The 19,379-nt window shown below is 39.3% G+C and overlaps 1 protein-coding gene across 1 annotated transcript in view; it reads left to right on the forward strand.

Moving 5' to 3' along the window:
* Positions 1 to 1,585: 1,585 nt before the first annotated feature.
* The window catches only part of slc6a6b (solute carrier family 6 member 6b), a gene marked incomplete at its 5' end in the record, with an annotated part of 61,128 nt that continues 43,334 nt past the window's right edge, over positions 1,586 to 19,379 (forward strand). The window contains 2 exons of the mRNA XM_079579270.1: positions 1,586 to 1,814; positions 4,494 to 4,628. Coding sequence (XP_079435396.1) covers positions 1,586 to 1,814; positions 4,494 to 4,628 — 364 coding nt within the window. The remainder of the gene's footprint in view (positions 1,815 to 4,493; positions 4,629 to 19,379) is intronic.

Raw genomic sequence — 19,379 nt, forward strand, 5'->3', positions numbered from 1 at the left:
GGATTTGCGGCAGCCCCATTATAAGTCAATGGGAAAAATCTCCGACATTTTGGCCGATTGCGGAAAAAACATAAGTTGCAGAAGTCCCAAAAGTAACAGCACCTTCTCCTCAACATGAGGAACGTTTTGATACATAACTTGCATAAATTGCACAAAGCATGAAGGTGCTGAAAGCTGGAGAAAATCGGGAAAAAGATGGAAGAGGAATAATAATAAAGAACATGAAAACCAATAATTGACTGCGGAAGAATTCCGCAGTCAATCAATGAAATAGGCACAATTAGTGAATCCAAAGGCCCCCTGGTTGGGAAACGGTGCCTTTTCTAATCCAAACTCCTTAGAGAATGAAGCATCCTGTCGTCCATGGATCTTATCATCTACACCTGCTAACCCTGTGTTTTAAACCTCTACAAACAGATGTGAAAATGATTCTTGCGTCAGTTTTTAAGTTCCTGGTTCGATGTGCTTTCAAACTACAGATCAAATGTGCACCGAGAGCCTTATCTTGACTTGAAGAAATAGATAAATAGATGAATAACGGCCAGGCTTGTCAGAAAACTTGCAATCTGATTTTTGTTTCCTCCTAATCTCTCGGAGTGTCTTGTAAGTCTAACTGTAGGTTTGCACATGTGATAGAGGAAATTCCACAGATCCGCCATCTTTGCAGCTGCATTTCCATTGACTGACATTAGATAAAAACATTATACAAAGACAACTCCGTTACTGCTGAGTTACTGCTGGTAAATACTTCACTGTGGTGTCCAAGTGTTTTAATGTGAACAATAACTCCAGTGTTTTAACTTTGGAAATCTCCATTAGTTTACAGTTGCCGAACTGTATTGCAATCAAATCGAAATTTCAGTTTGAATGTGTGCAGTTAGCAAGAGACCACTGGTTCTCAAAATGAGCAATTGTACTTCTTCAGGTGGAACTCTTCTGCTCTCATTTTTGTAACTTTTTTGTCATATTTTTTTTGTCATTTTTTGTCACATTTTTGTAATTTTTTTGTCCATTTTTTGTAATTTTTTTGTCATTTTTTGTCACTTTTTTGTCATTTTTTTGTCATGTTTTTTACTGCATTTACAGACCAGCAGAAGGTTTGTCATCATTGTAGTGTGATATAGATTGGTGCTATGGGACTGAAAAAAGCAGAACACCCCCTCTTTAACTTTAGATGTATCTCAGACTCTTTTCTGATTTGATTTTGGCCTTGGCCTGGTGGTGCTTTCAAGGTCAAACATCTTATCAGGTGGTCTCGCTTCTGTCTTCTCAGAGCACAGGCAGCTCTCCAGCGGGTCTGGACTCGGGTAGTTTTCATGAGTCGCCCCTGGAGGTTTTCATTTCCCTCACGTCTATTTCGAGCTCTTGTCTCCAGGTGTTGTGTGGTCGGCCTCTTCACCTAAGTGACTAATCCTCCTTTTCCATTGGTGTCTGTCTGGCCCATTCCCAAAGTTCTGCATTTAGTTTTTTATAAGGTAGAAAATGTACACTGCAAATCTAATCGATTACACTTTATTTTTGACAATCGTGCTGTTCTATTCCACCCCTGATCCACTGAGATGTGTCTTCCTTTGTGCTCCTCAGAATGTCTCAGAAGGAGAAGCTGCAGTGCCTGAAGGACTTCCATAAGGACACTCTGAAGCCGTCCCCAGGGAAGAGTCCCGGGACCCGGCCGGAGGATGAGGCCGAAGGGAAGCACCCGCAGAGGGAGAAGTGGGCCAGCAAACTGGACTTTGTCCTGTCCGTGGCCGGGGGATTCGTGGGCTTAGGCAACGTGTGGCGCTTCCCCTACCTCTGCTACAAGAACGGCGGAGGTAAGACTTACACAAGATGAAGAATAATGATGGACTTTCCCCAGAGCGCTCAGCGAAGCTCGTTCATGCTAGCAATGTGGCGGTTTTTTGGAGCCACCTCCTCCTATTTCTTGTGCATGTTAAAGGAACAGGCCAGCGTTTTTCCATACTGAGATATGTTCTTACCTGAGCTGTGACGAGTTCTTTAGGACCTGTCTGATCTTCCCCCGTGCCTTCAGTCACGTAAACACAGCGCAGACGGCGTTAGCATTTAGCCTCTCCCTCTCTCTACCAAAAAATGACAAAAAAATGACGAAAAATGACGAAAAATGACAAAAAAATGGCGAAAAATATGACAAAAATGACAAAAAATGACAAAAAAATGGCGAAAAATTACAAAAATGACAAAAAAAATTACACAAAAAATTGACAAAAAATGACAAAAAAATGACAAAAAACAAAAAAATATGACAAAAAATTTACAAAAAAATTACAAAAAACACAAGTTCGAAATCCGCGCAGTAATCTTCACTTAGAAAATCCACATTGTTTAATTGTGTGTAATTATACTTTGTAGTGGAACACTTCACGTAACCATATTTAAATAGGGAAAACGTGGAAGAGCTTGGTAGCTTCTATCTTGACCTGTTTTGGAGCTATAGAGGAGAGAGGGAGAGGCTAAATGCTAACGCCGTCTGCGCTGTGTTTACGTGACTGAAGATCAGACAGGTCCTAAAGAACTCGTCACAGCTCAGGTAAGAACATATCTCAGTGTGGAAAAACGCTGGCCTGTTCCTTTAAACAGGGGCAAAAAAGTTTGAATGAACAGTCTTCTCCAGAAACCTCCGGAGCCTGGTCTAACACTGGCTTCAGCAGCTAATAGCAATGCTACGTCCATCTTTTTTACAGTCTACAGTTATAACTTTAGCACACTGATGGTCAAAGTTTTTGAAGTAACAACATACACGGGTCATACTGAACTCTAATAGAATTTAGTTCAGTAAAATGATTCCTTTAAAGCAGCACTAAGTAACTCATGCCCCTAGAGGCCATTGAGTGTCATGTTGTTGTTTACTGTTTTACTTATTAATTGTCCGTGAGAGTAAATACTACGCTGACAGAAAAGATAGAGGGAGAGAGGGATATTGTACCTCTAATTACACAATGGAAATATCAGTTAGCTTTGCCCGTTAGCGTGTTAGCTTCTTCTTCGTTGTTCCGTTAGTGGGAGGAGATGAAATAATCTTACTGTACTCAAAGTGGAAAGTACAACTAATTGATAATATTGAGAATAATAACTTTTTGAAGACGAAAAAAAATCTGCATCTTAGTTTGTCCCGCGTACGGCAACACGAAGGGGACAAACCTGCTTCCTTTGTCGAGAGTCAGTGACCAAGGCCGTGGGAACCCAGGGTGCTGAGGGCGCTGCAGCACCCCCTGGTGGATTGTGAACTGCAGGCAATATTAACCCCCTAACTCCCACCTGAACCGAGCACATTTTCTCCAGTTTGGCTTTACCCCAATCCAAAAGATTGAGAAAATAGCAACACAACTGAGACGAAAACAAGGATGAAAATGTGAAAAAAGTGAGAAAACATTGACGAAAAAAAATACAAAAAGTGAGAAAAATTTTACGAAAAATTTAGAAAAAATGGACGAAAAAGTGACAAAAAATTTACAAAAAAGTGAGAATTTTTTTTTAAAAAAGTGAGAAAAATTTAAAAAAAAGTGAGAAAAATTTGAAAAAAAAGTGACAAAAAATGATAAAAATGTGCCAAAAAAGTCACGAAAATGTGACAAAAATGAGACGAAAAAGTGACAAAAAATTTACAAAAAAATGACCAAAAAATGACTAAAAATGTGGAAAAAAAAGACGAAAAAGTGTTGTTGTTTTTTTTTTAAATGACAAAAATGGACAAAAAATGGACAAAAAAGAGAGAAAATTTTGATGAAAAATTGCGACAAAAGGACAAAAAAGTGACAATTTTTTTTCAAAAAATGCACAAAAAAATTGACAAAAAAATGACAAAAATGCGGAAAAAAGGACGAAAAAGTGATGAGAATTTGACGAAAAAATGTGAATAATTTGACAAAAAAGTGACAAAAAAGTCACGAAAAAGTGACAAAAATGAGTCGACTGCCCAACAAAAAAAAGTGATGAAAAAAATCTGATGTGAGGAAAAAGATCCATTTAGATTTGTAGATCTTAGCTTTCAAATGAGGCGTCACACTGGCCTACAGGATTTGGGTAAAGCTGAACTGGAGAAAATGCTCTCGGTTCAGGCAGGAGTCAAGAGGTTAATAAATAGGATTTATGCACAAAAAAAGTATTTTGGGGGTAAATTTTGTCCCTCAGCGCCCCCTAACTAAAACATCTTCCCACGGCTCTGTCAGTGACCATCAATGTCACCAACTCACGACAACATGAGGTTTTTGGATGGTAATTGTTCAAATGTAGCACAACTAAATGTTAAAATAAGAAACTGCTTGTTAAAACATCAATCAGACTTGTTTGGATTAAGAACTGAGAACATAAGTTATAGTTTTGTGTATTTTGTGCACCACGGAACGGAGATTTAAGATCGACCTTTTCCAACAGCTGATCTGCCCTTTAGCCTCACGCTAACCTCAGGCTAACAGTTATTTTAGTCAACATCGGTTCTCGTCTGACCCTTGACCCCTCGCCCTCTGACCCCACAGGTGCATTCCTCATCCCCTACTTCATCTTCCTGTTTGGTGGAGGGCTGCCGGTCTTCTTCCTGGAGGTTGCCCTGGGACAGTTCACCTCCGAGGGGGGCATCACCTGCTGGGAGAAGCTCTGCCCCATCTTCACCGGTACGTGCTCTCAAGTCTCGATGATACACACAGTACAATACGAATGTGGACCGGGAAACCTTTCACTGTTCGTTAGCCCGCTCAGTCTGTTTTTCCTATAGCCGTTAGCCGTTAGCCGACGCTAAACGCTCCACATGTTTTAGCTGCTGGTGATGTCAAAGCCTGGTCAGAAATCATGAATGAACGTACAGACCTTTTGAGATTTGACGTTAGTTATGAACCACCGTAAATGTGGCCTAAATGCTAAATCACAGGTGAATACCACAAACAGGAAGAACGAGTTATCAAAACCTTAGTTAAACCTAAAGTTGGCAATAGTTCAATGAATACTTGAGCGACGTTTGTGTGCAGATACATAACGCAGCTGTGTGTTGGAAACCTCGAACGCCCGGTTGAGTTAAGTACAAAATAAACTGTCAACCAAAACAATGTTGCCCCACCTTTAAAGGAACAGGCCACCGTTTTTACATACTGAGATATGCTCTTACCTAACCTTAGTCGAGTTAAAGCTCACCATAGAAGCTACCAAGCTCTTCCACGTGTTCCCTATTTAAATAAAGTTACGTGAAGTGTTTTCATGCCAAGTATATTTACACAGAAATGTAACATGTGGATTTTATAAAAGGGAACTATATTGTGAGGCGTAATGATACAGGAGCACAGCGTCCGCGCAGTAACTCCTAAAGACTTCCCCGCTCACTTCCGTCAGTAGAAGCTGCGTGACTTGTACAGAGCCTTTTACAACAAGCAGAAAATATATTTTGGGAAAGTGCTGCACATTCCTACCTCATGGTGGAGCTCCTGAGTCCTGTGTCGTCGTCCGGGGTGAGTTGGAAATCTGTGAAACATTACTACACTATATACTTTCTGCTTGTTATCACAGCCCGGCACGATGCACGTAAAAGGCATCGTTCACAAGTTATCCAGGCTTCTTCAACTGTTCTGCTGCTCTACAAGTCACGCAGCTTCTACTGACGGAAGTGAGCGGGAAGTCTTTAGGAGTTACTGCTCCTGTATCATTACGCCTCACAATATAGTCCCCCTTTTTATCTGCTTATAAAATCCACATGTTACATTTCTGTGTAAATATACTTGGCATGAAAACACTTGACGTAACTTTATTTAAATAGGGAACACGTGGAAGAGCTTGGTAGCTTCTATCGTGAGCTTTTTTGGAGCTATGTGACATGTGGGAGAGGCTGCGTATGTGTGAGCGCACGGACAAAGACCAGACGGGGATATATTAACTCCACTAAGGTTAGGTAAGAACATATCTCAGTATGTAAAAACGGTGGCCTGTTCCTTTAAATTCCTGCTTTTTGTGGCGTCGGACACACAGCCAACGGCCACCAGACATTATCTCATAACATGACAATGATGGAGAAACCACGGAAATCATATAAATGTTACAAAAAGGACATTTCACCATTTGTAGGAACAGGCTTAGCTAACAGAGTTTCTGTGATTTCTATGGATATGACCAACATCCGACTGAACCGAGCCCTAGATCAAGATTACACACAATTAAATCAGATATTGTGTGTCCAGCAGTGACACATAAGGGGAAGATGTAATGTAGAAATGAGGCTTAAAGGGATGTTTCATGTTTGATATAGGGCCTCATTTCCTCATTATCCAGAGTGTTGCTGATTTATGGAGATCTTTATTGTTTAGTAATTCATGCAGTTCTTCTATTTGAAGAGTTTCGTGGCGCTAGGCTAATGCAAGGCTAATGCAAGGCTAGCGCATGTCTACGATATCAGCTAGTCCAATGTTTTTGTTTGAGCGTTTGTTGAGCCAAGGCGCATTGTTTTCATTGAAATAATCACGAGGCACCAGCAGCAGAAAATGTTCTCATCAAAGTGTCTTGACTCGGAACACCGTATAGTCTCACTCGCCACAACGCCTCAATACATCACTAACTCACTTTATTTGAGCACACATTTTGCTCAAAAGGAGTCGGCTGAAGCAAAAGCTTATGAGCGCCTCCTCCCAACTCAAAATGATGAACTTTTCATTTCTCACAGTATAATCAGTGTAAACAAAACAACAACAAGGAACAAGAGCAAAGAAGCAAAACAAAAAATGTAGAGCTCGTTTCCTTTCAGAACAGCTTTTTGACTCACAACCACTGTTTGAACTATTCACATAATAACAGAAGCAAACACTATTACACTATTACTATTTCCTGCAAGATCGCTACAAAGCAAGTAACAAAGCGACCATTCATATGTTTCTTTCAGTTTCTAATGCCAAATATCAGCCACGTTCACTAGTTTTCATGACATAAGGGCACATTAATACACGTATTATAGTCCGTGTTCTTGTTGCTCCAGTCGTCATTACCAGGCTCAACACAATTTTAATCTATGTGCATTTTTAATGTATTATTATTATTTATATATCTTTTATTATGTACAGTGTATGATGTGACCCCTACGTCGAGTGGTGCGTTAAAAAGCCGGGTGTAGAGCGGGCCAGTTGAAGAGGGCAGGACCTCCCCATCAACAAACCCGCCCCCAGCCGCCCTAACAGCCGCCCTCTTGTCTCAAAGAAATATGGAAGAGTATAATATGGTTACTCTGCTGATCACTAGACGGCACAGACACTCGAAAACGGTGCATTATTTGTGGATAATAATGCATTTGTTTTAAAAAAAAAACATCGAGGTGAGATTGGATCATTTCCCACGGCACAGCAGACAATATCTCACGGCACACAGTGGTGGAAAAACACTGAGCTCGCCTGCATTAAAAACAGTCTGTCCCGCTCCAGAGCACCTGAGGCAAATCACTGATAACACCAGACTGATGATATAAGTGATATAAATGAGGCCCTGTGTCAAAAATCCTGAAATATCCCTTTAAACATGAGAACAGACAGTCGTGAGAGCCTGATATTGCACGGAGACGATGTGGCGGATGCACAAACGCCGCTGGACGTGAACGCTTGTTTATGAATATTACACGAGGGGGCGGGACATAGTAGCGAACGCATTGACCTCGTTTCCGGCGTGCACGGGGGGGGGGAGGAGAGGCGGAGAGAGGCCCAACACGAGGCAATTTAGCCCCATTCACGAGTAATTACAGACCAATTATAAAGTATTGTGTGCAGCGATCGCGTTAGAGCTACACTGTTAAGCCGTGATTACAGTTAAGGGGGGTTCCCAGAGACGCTCAGTCGTTTTCCAATGAGAGAATGGGTCTGTGTTTGTCTGCAACGTTTGATCTCGTCTGAGACTCGTTGGGTCAAATCGTCGGCCTTTTCCCTCCTGCTGTTTGCAGATTGTAACCGGAATCTTCTCCAGCGCTGTCTCTGTAATTCGATCACCGAGAAAGAGCCACGAGCTGACAGAACGTGACCCTCCCTTTCAACGCCGCGAGAAAGCAGAGCCTCCGCTAAACGCACGCCGTCTCCAAAGCGCGAAATCAAGCCCGACACACTTTGATTTCTGCTCACGCCGCTAGTCGGTCACTGAGGAGGCCAGCGTTTCTCCACACTGAGATATGTTCTTACCTGAGCTGTGACGAGTTCTTTAGGACCTGTCTGATCTTCAGTCACGTAAACACAGCACAGACGGCGTTAGCATTTAGCCTCTCCCTCTCTCCTCTATAGCTCCAAAACAGGTCAAGATAGAAGCTACCAAGCTCTTCCACGTTTTCTCTATTTAAATATGGTTACGTGAAGTGTTCCACTACAAAGTATAATTACACACAATTAAACAATGTGGATTTTCTAAGCGGATAAAAGGGGGGACTATATTGTAAGGCGTAATAATACCAGGAGTAGTTCGAAATTTGGAAGAAGCTGCTTTAAAGGAATAGGCCACCGTTTTTTCCATACTGAGAGATGACAAAAAACCACAACAAAAGGACGAAAAAATGACGAAAAAGAAAAAAAAAAACACAAAAAAATCACAAAAAATCACAAAAAACTGACAAAAAAAACTAACAAAAAAATGAAAACAAATTTACAAAAAAATGATGAAAAAACAATAAACTTTGTGACAAAAAATCACAAAAAAATAACAAAAAAATAACAAAAAAATAACAAAAAAATAACAAAAAAATAACAAAAAAATAACAAAAAAAATGACGAAAAATAACAAAAAATAACAAAAAAATAACAAAAAAATAACAAAAAAATAACAAAAAAAATGACGAAAAATCACAAAAAAACACAAAAAAATCACTAAAAACACGAGTTCGAAATCCGCGCAGTAATCTTCACTTTACTGTGCAGATGCCAAACTACTCCTGGTATTATTACGCCTTACAATATAGTTCCCCCTTTTATCCGCTTAGAAAATCCACATTGTTTAATTGTGTGTAATTATACTTTGTAGTGGAACACTTCACGTAACCATATTTAAATAGGGGAAACGTGGAAGAGCTTGGTAGCTTCTATCTTGACCTGTTTTGGAGCTATAGAGGAGAGAGGGAGAGGCTAAATGCTAACGCCGTCTGCGCTGTGTTTACGTGACTGAAGATCAGACAGGTCCTAAAGAACTCGTCACAGCTCAGGTAAGAACATATCTCAGTGTGGAAAAACGCCGGCCTGTTCCTTTAACTGAAAATGGTCATGTCGCATTAGGTCATATTTACTGAAATCAAAAGCTATTTCAATCAAAAAAAAGTGTGTGTCTGAATCATCCACAAATCTCTTATCAGTTCGATGATTACGCTTCATCTTTCATGAAATATCGAAGGTTTTCATACCTATTTCATACTTTTCTTCAGCAGAAAGACCCTTTTTCTTTCCCATATTGCTTGAAAAGGATGATCTGCTTAATAAAGTGGAACATCCTTTTTCAGTAGTTTTTCCCTTAACTGGGCTTAACCTGAAAACTGATCATCCCAGGTCTCTGAGATTAATGTCAGTGATTCAAAGAGCCCCAAGACACGACACCATCCATGAGTTTCATTATTATTATTGTTTTTTTTTACACAAAAATCCAATTTGCATAATCATTTGGAACGCAGTGTGTGGCGATGATTTGTCCCGGGTAAAGCTGTACATTTCCTCCTCTTTTTTCGGAGACATTTTGACTCACACACACACACACACACACACACACGCTCACGCTCCAGACGTGTACACGATGTCCCGGACCGTTTGCCGTCGCCGTTGGCAACAGCGCGGCAACACATCGCTCCGCGGCGAAACAACTGGCGAGCGCGGAAGCGAAAACAAAGGCTTGGCGGAGCGTTGGGAATGGACGGGACACGCAGTCAGAGCGTGCACCGGATCTGTGCGTAACGAGAGGCTTTAATCAGACTCCGGTGGCCTTTTTTCAGAGCGTTTCTGACACACCGACTTCATGTCTTTGTTGCGGGAGCAGCAGGAGGAGGAGGAGGAGGAGGAGGAGGAGGAGGAGGTTGGTTCGGTCGCCTAGCAACAGCCAAAATGAAGTTAAGGAATAAGGCGGCCGTGTGAGGGAAACGCAGTTGCATCTGGAAAGGGAAGAGGAAGAAACTGGGATTGTGTCTTCGAGTAGAACTGTAGGAAAAACGTGGATATAAATGCTATTTTTATTTTTTATTATTCCGTATGTTATAAACTCAGACATTTGTGCATCTCATTTTAAAGCATTTGTATCAACTTTATGAACTAGCGTGTCTATTCTATTAAAGTGACCCTTTAACCCCTTAACTCCCACCTGAACCGAGCACATGTTCTCCAGTTTGGCTTTACCCCAATCCAAAAGCTTCTGGAAAAAAAGCAACAAAACTGAGACGAAAACAATGATGGAAATGTGACAAAGACGTGAGAAAACATTGAGAAAAAAGTGATGAAAAATTGATGAAAAAGTGGCAAAAATTTTATAAAAAAATGACAAAAAATGACAAGAATATGACAAAAAAAAGACAAAAATGTGACAAAAAATGACAAAAATGTGACAAAAAAATGACAAAAATGTGACAAAAAAATGACGAAAATGTGACAAAAAATGACAAAAAAAAGACAAAAATGTGACAAAAAAAAGACAAAAATGTGACAAAAAAATGACAAAAAAATGACAAAAATGTGACAAAAAAATGACAAAAATGTGACAAAAAATGACAAAATTTCGACAAAAAAATGACAAAATTTTGACAAAAAAATGACAAAAATGTGACAAAAATGTGACAAAAAAACGACAAAAAAACGACAAAAATGTGACAAAAAAATTACAAAAATGTGACAAAAAAATTACAAAAATGTGATAACTTGTTTACCTTAATCAATGTATTTCTGGGGGTGATACAAGTGTTGATGGGACGCTTTGGGGGTCTTTCATCTCCCCCTCGTGTCTCTGGACAGAAAACCACAATTGCAACTTTCCTGCCTCTGGGTCGGAGTCACCAATACACACTAATTGAATCACGAAGAAGAAGCTAACAGGCTTGCGGGCAAAGCTAACTGCATTAAAAGCTAGTACTAATGTATTCAGTACTGCTACATAAACAGGGGGTAATGTGCTTTGTATTTGATAATAATGTTTCAAGCACTGTGTTGGTTAGAAAATCCACAAAACAAAGGTGTAGTTTCACTTCCTGCTTCTCAAAATGAGCCGCCTTAAGCCCCTCCCACCCCAGAGTGACAGTTCGAGTTGCACTACCCTTTTCCTCCTGGTTAAAAGCTGTAAAAGTCAAAAGTGTTTGAGCTTAAACTGTTAGTTTTGGAAGCAGTGAATCAATGAGTTTCTTGTTTAACCTCTTAACCCCCACCTGAGCCCAGCACATTTTCTATAGTTTGGCTTTACCCAAATCTAAAAGCTTCAACAACAACAAAAGCATCAAAACAGCAGCAACAACGGCGATGAAAACGCAGCAAAACATGGCAATAATGCGACAAAAAAACAGGTGAGAAAAACCTGTTCAATAAAGCTACGAAATTCAACAAAAAAGTGGTGAAAACAGGACAAAAAAGCAGTAAAAAAGAGGCTAAAAAGTGACGCAAAAATCTGTTAAATAAAGCTACAAAAATTCAACAAAAAAGCGATGAAAAAGCAACATGTAAACCGCTAAAAACTTGACACCAAAGAGACAAAAATGAGACGAAAATGTCGCGGCAACAACGATGATGAAAACATGGCAATAATGCGACAAAAAGCAATGAAAAAAAGCAACAAAAAAGTCACAAAAACACAACAAAAAGGTGACAAAAATCTGTTCAATAAAGCTACAAAAATTCAACAAAAAAGTGGTGAAAACAGGACAAAAAAGCAGTAAAAAAGAGGCCAAAAAGTGACGCAAAAATCTATAAAGTAAAGCTGCAAAAATTCAACAAAAATTCAACCACAAAGCATAAAAAAGCGATGAAGATGCAACATGTAAAACGTTAAAAACTTGACATTAAAGAGACAAAAATGAGACCAAAATGTCGCGGCAACAACGATGATGAAAACATGACAAAAAGCAATGAAAAAAAGCAACAAAAAAAGTCACAAAAACACAACAAAAAGGTGACAAAAACCTGTTCAATAAAGCTACAAAAATTCAACAAAAAAGTGGTGAAAACAGGACAAAAAAGCAGTAAAGAAAGGCCAAAAAGTGACGCTAAAATCTATAAAGTAAAGCTGCAAAAATTCAACAAAAATTCAACCACAAAGCATAAAAAAGCGATGAAAATGCAACATGACATTAAAGAGACAAAAATGAGACAAAAATGAGACGAAAATGAGACCAAAATGTCGCGGCAACAACGATGATGAAAACATGGCAATAACGTCACAAAAAGCAATGAAAAAAAGCAACAAAATGTCACAAAAACACAACAAAAAGGTGACAAAAACTTGTTCAATAAAGCTACAAAAATTCAACAAAAATTCAACAAAAAAGCATAAAAAAGCGATGACAATGCAACATGCAAAACGCTAAAAACTTGACATTAAAGAGACAAAAATGAGACGAAAACAGGACAAAAAAGCAGTAAAAAAAGAGGCCAAAAAGTGACGCAAAAATCTATAAATAAAGCCACAAAAACACAACAAAAAGGTGACAAAAATCTCTTCAATAAAGCTACAAAGATTTAACAAAAAAGTGGCCAAAACAGGATGAAAAAGCAGTAAAGAAAGGCAAAAAATTGACGCAAAAATCTGTTAAATAAAGCTACAAAAATTCAACAAAAAAGCGATGAAAAAGCAACATGTAAACCGTTAAAAACTTGACATTAAAGAGGCAAAAATGAGACAAAAATGAGACAAAAATGAGACGAAAATGTCGCGGCAACAACGATGATGAAAACATGGCAATAACGTGACAAAAGCAACGAAAAAAGTCACAAAAACACAACAAAAAGGTGAGAAAAACCTGTTCAATAAAGCCACAAAAATTCAACAAAAAAGTGGCGAAAACAGGACAAAAAAGCGATGAAAAAGCAACATGTAAACTGTTAAAAACTTGACATTAAAGAGACAAAAATGAGACAAAAATGAGACGAAAATGTCGCGGCAACAACATGACAAAAAAGTTGCGACCACTTTTGTCGGTCTGTATCTTTCAAATGAAGCTTTACACTGTACACTACAAAAAGTGAATATCAAGCATTGACTTGAATTGAGGAAATATAACTTATTTTGAGCGGTTTTCACTCATTTAGACCTTTTTCCTGATCTGACCAAGTTTGCTTTGCTTGTTTGAGGACATTTCAGACCAGTTCTAGGGTAAATCTCGCTTGAAATCAGAAAGTAGAACTGCCAATGGGACAAGACCATTTTTCTTTCCCCATTGGCAAAGAAAATGACCTGAAATAAGGACGAAATGTATCGAAACGAGTCAGAAACATCTCAGAACAAGTGAAATAATCTAGGACAAATGCCCAACTACATCTTAACTAATGAAAACAACAAAAAATTGGATTATAATGCGCAAATTGAGATCTAAACTAATCTAGTAAATGACTTTTTGCACGGCAGCTCTGCAGTTTCAGGTCTTGCCTCCTCTCTCCACATGTTTCCCGTACTGTAAACTCCAGACCGTGTGTACACAGTCGTCTCTGTTCAGCCGGGTCTGGACGAGATGTTTGGCGAGTGCGGGGGTCAGTCGGGGTCAGCGCGCAGTGACATCATGGAGGACACTGCTCTGTTTGTTTGAGCAGCTCCAATGGCCCGGGCCCGCCGTGGTCACGTGACCCGTCGGACGCATCAGCACACACTTGAGAGGAGCCGGGGAAGAGCTCACACCACCCGGGGGAAACGAGCTTTGAGGAATCTTTGAGTCTTCTCCAGTGGCTGCTCTTACTCCTATAATACACTGAAAACAACCCGGAAGTAGCTGCTGCGCCGCGTAGAAAGGCCGTCTTTCCCGCGGGTTTTCATTCATAAATATTGACAGATTTGACATCCACGTGTCCTGCTAAGGGGCCCCGTGATGACGCTTTCACCCAAATATGGTGTTTTTCCTCCTACGAGACGCTGGAGCGGAAAAGTGGAAGAACGGGCCGAGCATGACAAAAATATTACAAAAAATGGATTAAAAAAATGACGATAAAATGACGATAAAATGACAAAATATTGACAAAAAATGACAAAAAAAAAAGACAAAATTTGACAAAAATTTGATAAAAAAATGACGAAAAAATGACAAAAAAATGACAAAATGTGACAAAAATGTGATAAAAAATTGACGGAAAAAATACAAAAAATGAGACAGAAAATTGGCAAAAAAATGACAAAATTTTATAAAAATTGGCACAAAAATGACAAAATTTGATTTAAAAAATGACGAAAAAATGACGAAAAAATGACGAAAAAATGACAAAAAAATGACAAAAAAATGACCAAAAAAATGACAAAATGTGACAAAAATGTGATAAAAAATTGACAAAAAATTGATTGAAAAAATGACAAAAAATGTGATAAAAATTTGACACAAAAAATACAAAAAATTGACAAAAAATAAAAAAAAAATGTGACAAAAAATGACCAAAAAAAATGACAGAAAAGTTACAAAATGAGTCACATCCACGTGTCCTGCTAAGGGGCCCCGTGATGACGCTTTCACCCAAATATGGTGTTTTTCCTCCTACGAGACGCTGGAGCGGAAAAGTGGAAGAACGGGCCGAGCATGCGCACTCGCTACAAAACTTCAGGGCTGGTTTTCTCTGAATGAGAGAAGCCGCACTCGGGCAGAGCCTGAGCCCTTATAGAAGCTCCCACAGACTCCAAACTTTACAGGCTGAGACACAACAAGAGTCTGAAGGTTTTTTCAGAGGGATTTTTTAATATCTAATTCCTAGCCTGATTTATTCAGCTTTGAAACAAAAAAAACAGGCGGAATTTGAGTTTTTACAGATTTTTTCACTGATGATTAGTTTATTGAAAAACTAAACAAAATATCCAAAATCCCCTCTGAGAAAATGTGAGTTACTAATATGTCAATAAAATAAAACCATAACATTTAATCTGGATCAATTCTTTATTTTGATTTCCCAAATTATAGGCAATTTTGGCCATTTTAATGCTCAAAATGCCTTATTTTTAAAACATAAAATGACATTATGCAACACATTTTTTTCTCACATTTATATCTGTGATGTTCAGCGAAAGTTTCAAATTGACATCTCTACATTTATTTGTTTTCCCCTGTTCACCTGCAGCGTCTCGCCTTAAGAGGAAAAACGTATTTCAGCCAAAACTGCAGATGATCAGTTTCAGACCCTACTTTTGTGCATTACTTTCATTTCGCTCACAAGAACCACAACCTCAGGTATGATGTGATGAAAATATGTTTATTTTAGAACGTGGCGTAGTCGTTTTGGGGCTTCAGATGGGGAAGCTCACGGGCTCTCGTCCCCTACCTGTAGAAATAGCAGAAAAAATATTAGAAGGGAGGGAGGGAGGGGCCGGAAACTCCGAACGAGAGGACGAGGTTTGTAGTCGGGGGGCTTAAATAGGCCGGCGGGCGGAAGAGGCGTATAGGAGGTGTGGTCCGGCTCTCGAACCTCGATAAATATAAATACTTATCTCCATCACATCGTCGAATATCATCATCTTTTCAAGAAAATTAGATTTAATGAAAGTTTGAATCCCATTGAATGCTTTTTAATGACATTTAGGGCCTTTATTTGGACTCTCTTCTGACATTATCACAGTGTAGTTCATGCATTCAGGACAAACCGATGCTTAAAAACAACTATCGGGTGTTTTGCTCACTCACACAAAACAAAAATGTAGATATTTGACAAATCTTCTGGCTGGATCTCTCACTCCTGACGCGCAGAGGCCCAGTTTGCAGCTTTTATCGGCCTTTATCTGTTTGAAAGCGTGATTTACCTCCATGTGTTATCGGCCTCCGTGTCAGTGTGAACCACAACAGTTCTTATCTCAGACTTATCTCCGTCTCAAGGCCGAGGGTAACGGCATTTTCAACATACTCCAGATAAACTCAGCGGTGACAACCTTCCCCCCAAGGATAACGGAAAAACACCGGACCTTTCAAAGAGGCAAATGTTACGTTTCAAACTTTTTAACATGACGACAACGCGAGGAAAAGGATTCATTTAGACGAGTTTCGCTGGACTTAGCTTTCAAATGAGGCTTCACACTCGCCTTTTCACGTTGTTGTTATGTTGCTTTCTTTTGGCCATTGTGGTTTTTTTCACTTCCTTTTTGGACACTGACAGGAAGTGATGTAGATACAAACGGCATCGCGTCATAGAAGGGGGCGGGGCCTCGCCAAGGGGGAAACACAGTCACTCTTTTTAGCCATTTTCTGGCAATGGATATGGACGTTTATTCATTAGCACATGTAGCGTCATGTTAGCATCTCTGTTATTCATGTGTTTATGGGCTGTTGACTCACTTTGCTCCTCTCCATGTCTTTGTATCTTTATTTAGTAGAAACTTTATTCATGATTCAGCATAAAAGTAGTTTTTGAATAATACGCGGCGTTCACGATTTAGAATGTGATGATGTCATAATGTCAGGTGGAGGGCGGGGCCAATACAACTCTATGGAAGAAATGCAGTTTTTGTAAGAAATCTCCAAAACTAAAATCAGTGTTTGATCTGATTGGATTCTCAAACCTGTGATATTATTTTTATGTCTGAAAGTCTTTTCTATTGGACAACATCACGCTCATGTTCTCGCATATTGTCACCACTTTTTCATGTTTTTCTGAGAAATTAATTGTACATTAGTTCATATGAGCCGACAGAGGAGATCATGGACTTTGTGACAGTTTTTGTTTCATGTGGATTCTTCCAGTAATGACTGAGATATGAGCCAAAAAACACAGACATAAAAATATGCATTTGGTCAGTTACCATAGTTACCACAGTTACCATAGTTACCGTCAGTTGCTCCGCCTCCATGTTAAACTATCGGCTCTTTAGAATGTTGTGATGTCACGTGAACGATACCTATTGGAGAAAGTTTAGATTATTCTCCAAATTGTTGTTTATATGGGCGATTCCAGAGATGCCGTCTGTATAGATACCGACGGCATCTCTGGAATCGCCCATATATGGTCATTTTTTAAAACAGTTAAGGGGGAAAACAAGTTGGAGAAAAATCTAAACTTTCTCTAATTATTCAAACTTTAACAAATGCTGAATTATGAAAATAGTTTCTACTAAATAAAGATACAAAGACATGGGGAGGAGCAAAGTGGTTCAACAGCCCATAAATACATGAATAACGGAGAATGCTAACTTGATGCTACATGTTAGCATCGGGCTAATGCTAACAGTTAGCTAGCGCTTGCTATGACCGCTGTTTTTTCACTTCTACTGAACAATCTGCTGTGAGAAAATATCCATATGGGCCCGATTTACACCTGACTTTATTTATGTGATAAATAAGTTCATATTCCACCAGAAAATAGACACAGACGGCATCTCGTCATAGAAGGGGGCGTGGCTTCGCCGAGGGGGAAAATAGAATCTTTAGAGAAACACAATTCTCACTCTTTTTAGCCGTTTTCTGGTGGAATATGAACTTATTTATCACATAAATAAAGTCAAGTGTAAATCGGGTCCATATGGATATTTTCTCACAGCAGATTGTTCAGTAGAAGCGAAAAAACGGCAGTTGTAGCAAGCGCTAGCAAGTGTTAGCATTAGCCCGATGCTAACATGTAGCATCAAGTTAGCATTCTCCGTATTCATGTATTTATGGGCTGTTGAACCACTTTGCTCCTCCCCATGTCTTTGTATCTTTATTTAGTAGAAACTATATTCATAATTCAGCATTTGAATAAGTAGTTTTTGAATAATTAGAGAAAATTTACATTTTTTCAAAATTGTTTTCCCCCTGGTCATGTTTGAAAACAGTTAAGGGGGAAAACAATTTGGAGAAAAATCTAAACATTACTCCTTTAAAATGTCGGCTTCACTGAAATAAATGATCATTACGGAACTACTGAACTTACAGCTGATGTTTTCCATTTAAATAAGTCATATTTTCAGAAGCATTAAACCTGTCATATGGACTTTAACATTAGTTTTTAACATTTTACACAAATCAATCGACCAAACATCAGATTTTTAGAGGTTCATGTTTTTCCTTCTTATCAATATGTTTTTAAATCACAGTCTTCTCATGACGATGCTCTCCAGCCGGTGACTAATGTGTTAATGAGAGCGGCACAAACTGTCTTAAATACCTGGAATATGTTAAGGTGAGACGCGTGGAGGGAAAACACTGATTTATCACCGGTCAATGATGAGACTCTGAGCTGTTTCTCTCACACATCAGAGTAACTGTTTGGGAGGAGAAATCGAATGCAAGTGTAGAAAATCTCAAATGTAATCGCCTTAAAGGGATAATGAAGTGGAAAAAACCCGTGTCTCTTGCTTTAGCCAAACCTAAAAAAAGTAGTGCTGATTTTATTTTAGTTACAAGATGCAGTTCCGTGACAGGAAGTAGAAAAGGAGAAGTTGTGAAACAGGAAGCAGTCTTAAGATCGGTAAAACTGTAAAGCAGAAGTGAATGTTTGTCTCTCATTTGTTTAGGGCAAAAGGACATGGACGGAAAATAACTCTATGTTAGTTATGCAGCATGGAGGCAGTTTGGTTTAGTTTTTGTTGTAAAAGTCCTAAAATCCTGTGACTGAAAACAATGGTCAGGATTAAGAATGCGATCTTCAGTATTGAATAAAAGGTAGCGTGACCCGAGCCTGAGAGTCACGGCTGTGTCAGGCGTGTGTCACATCACGACATCACGGCTTTTTAAAGGTCTCTTTCACGAGCAGAGGAGTTTTTTTTAAAGTTTCTTCCTCAAATCCCCGACCGAGCGTAGCACGGGATTTGTGTCGGCGAAAAGGAGTTTCCCTCTCGTCTCGGTCTCTAGAGCCACCGGTCCCGCCTCAACCGAGCTTTACCCAAATCTAAAAGCTAAAAAGAAAAGCATCAAAATAGCGAGAAAGAGAGGATGAAAACAAAACAAAAATGTGCCGGAAAAGCAACAAAAAATGTGATAAAAAGGCAACAAAAAATGATAGAAAGAAGAAGAAGAAGAAGAAGAAGAAGAAGATCTTTATTTATATAGCGCCTTTCACAGACATATAGTCACAAAGCGCTTTACATGAGACAATTGTACATTCACTCCATACTCGGTGGTGGAAAGCTACGTTTGTAGCATCAGTTTCCCCTGGGGGAGACTGTCAGAAGCGCTTTCGTGACTACATACGTCTGCGCCAACCAATGGCCGCTGGCTGCCCTGCTTTTTGACCACAAACGTGGGGGCCGCCATTGCTCCGCCGTTGCTGCAGTACCTCCATATCGCCGCTAGGCCCCCATTGAAAAGCATTGGAGTTTAGACACGT

The sequence above is a fragment of the Gobius niger genome (genome assembly GCF_951799975.1).
Source record: "Gobius niger genome assembly, chromosome: 20".
Lineage (NCBI taxonomy): Eukaryota > Metazoa > Chordata > Actinopteri > Gobiiformes > Gobiidae > Gobius > Gobius niger.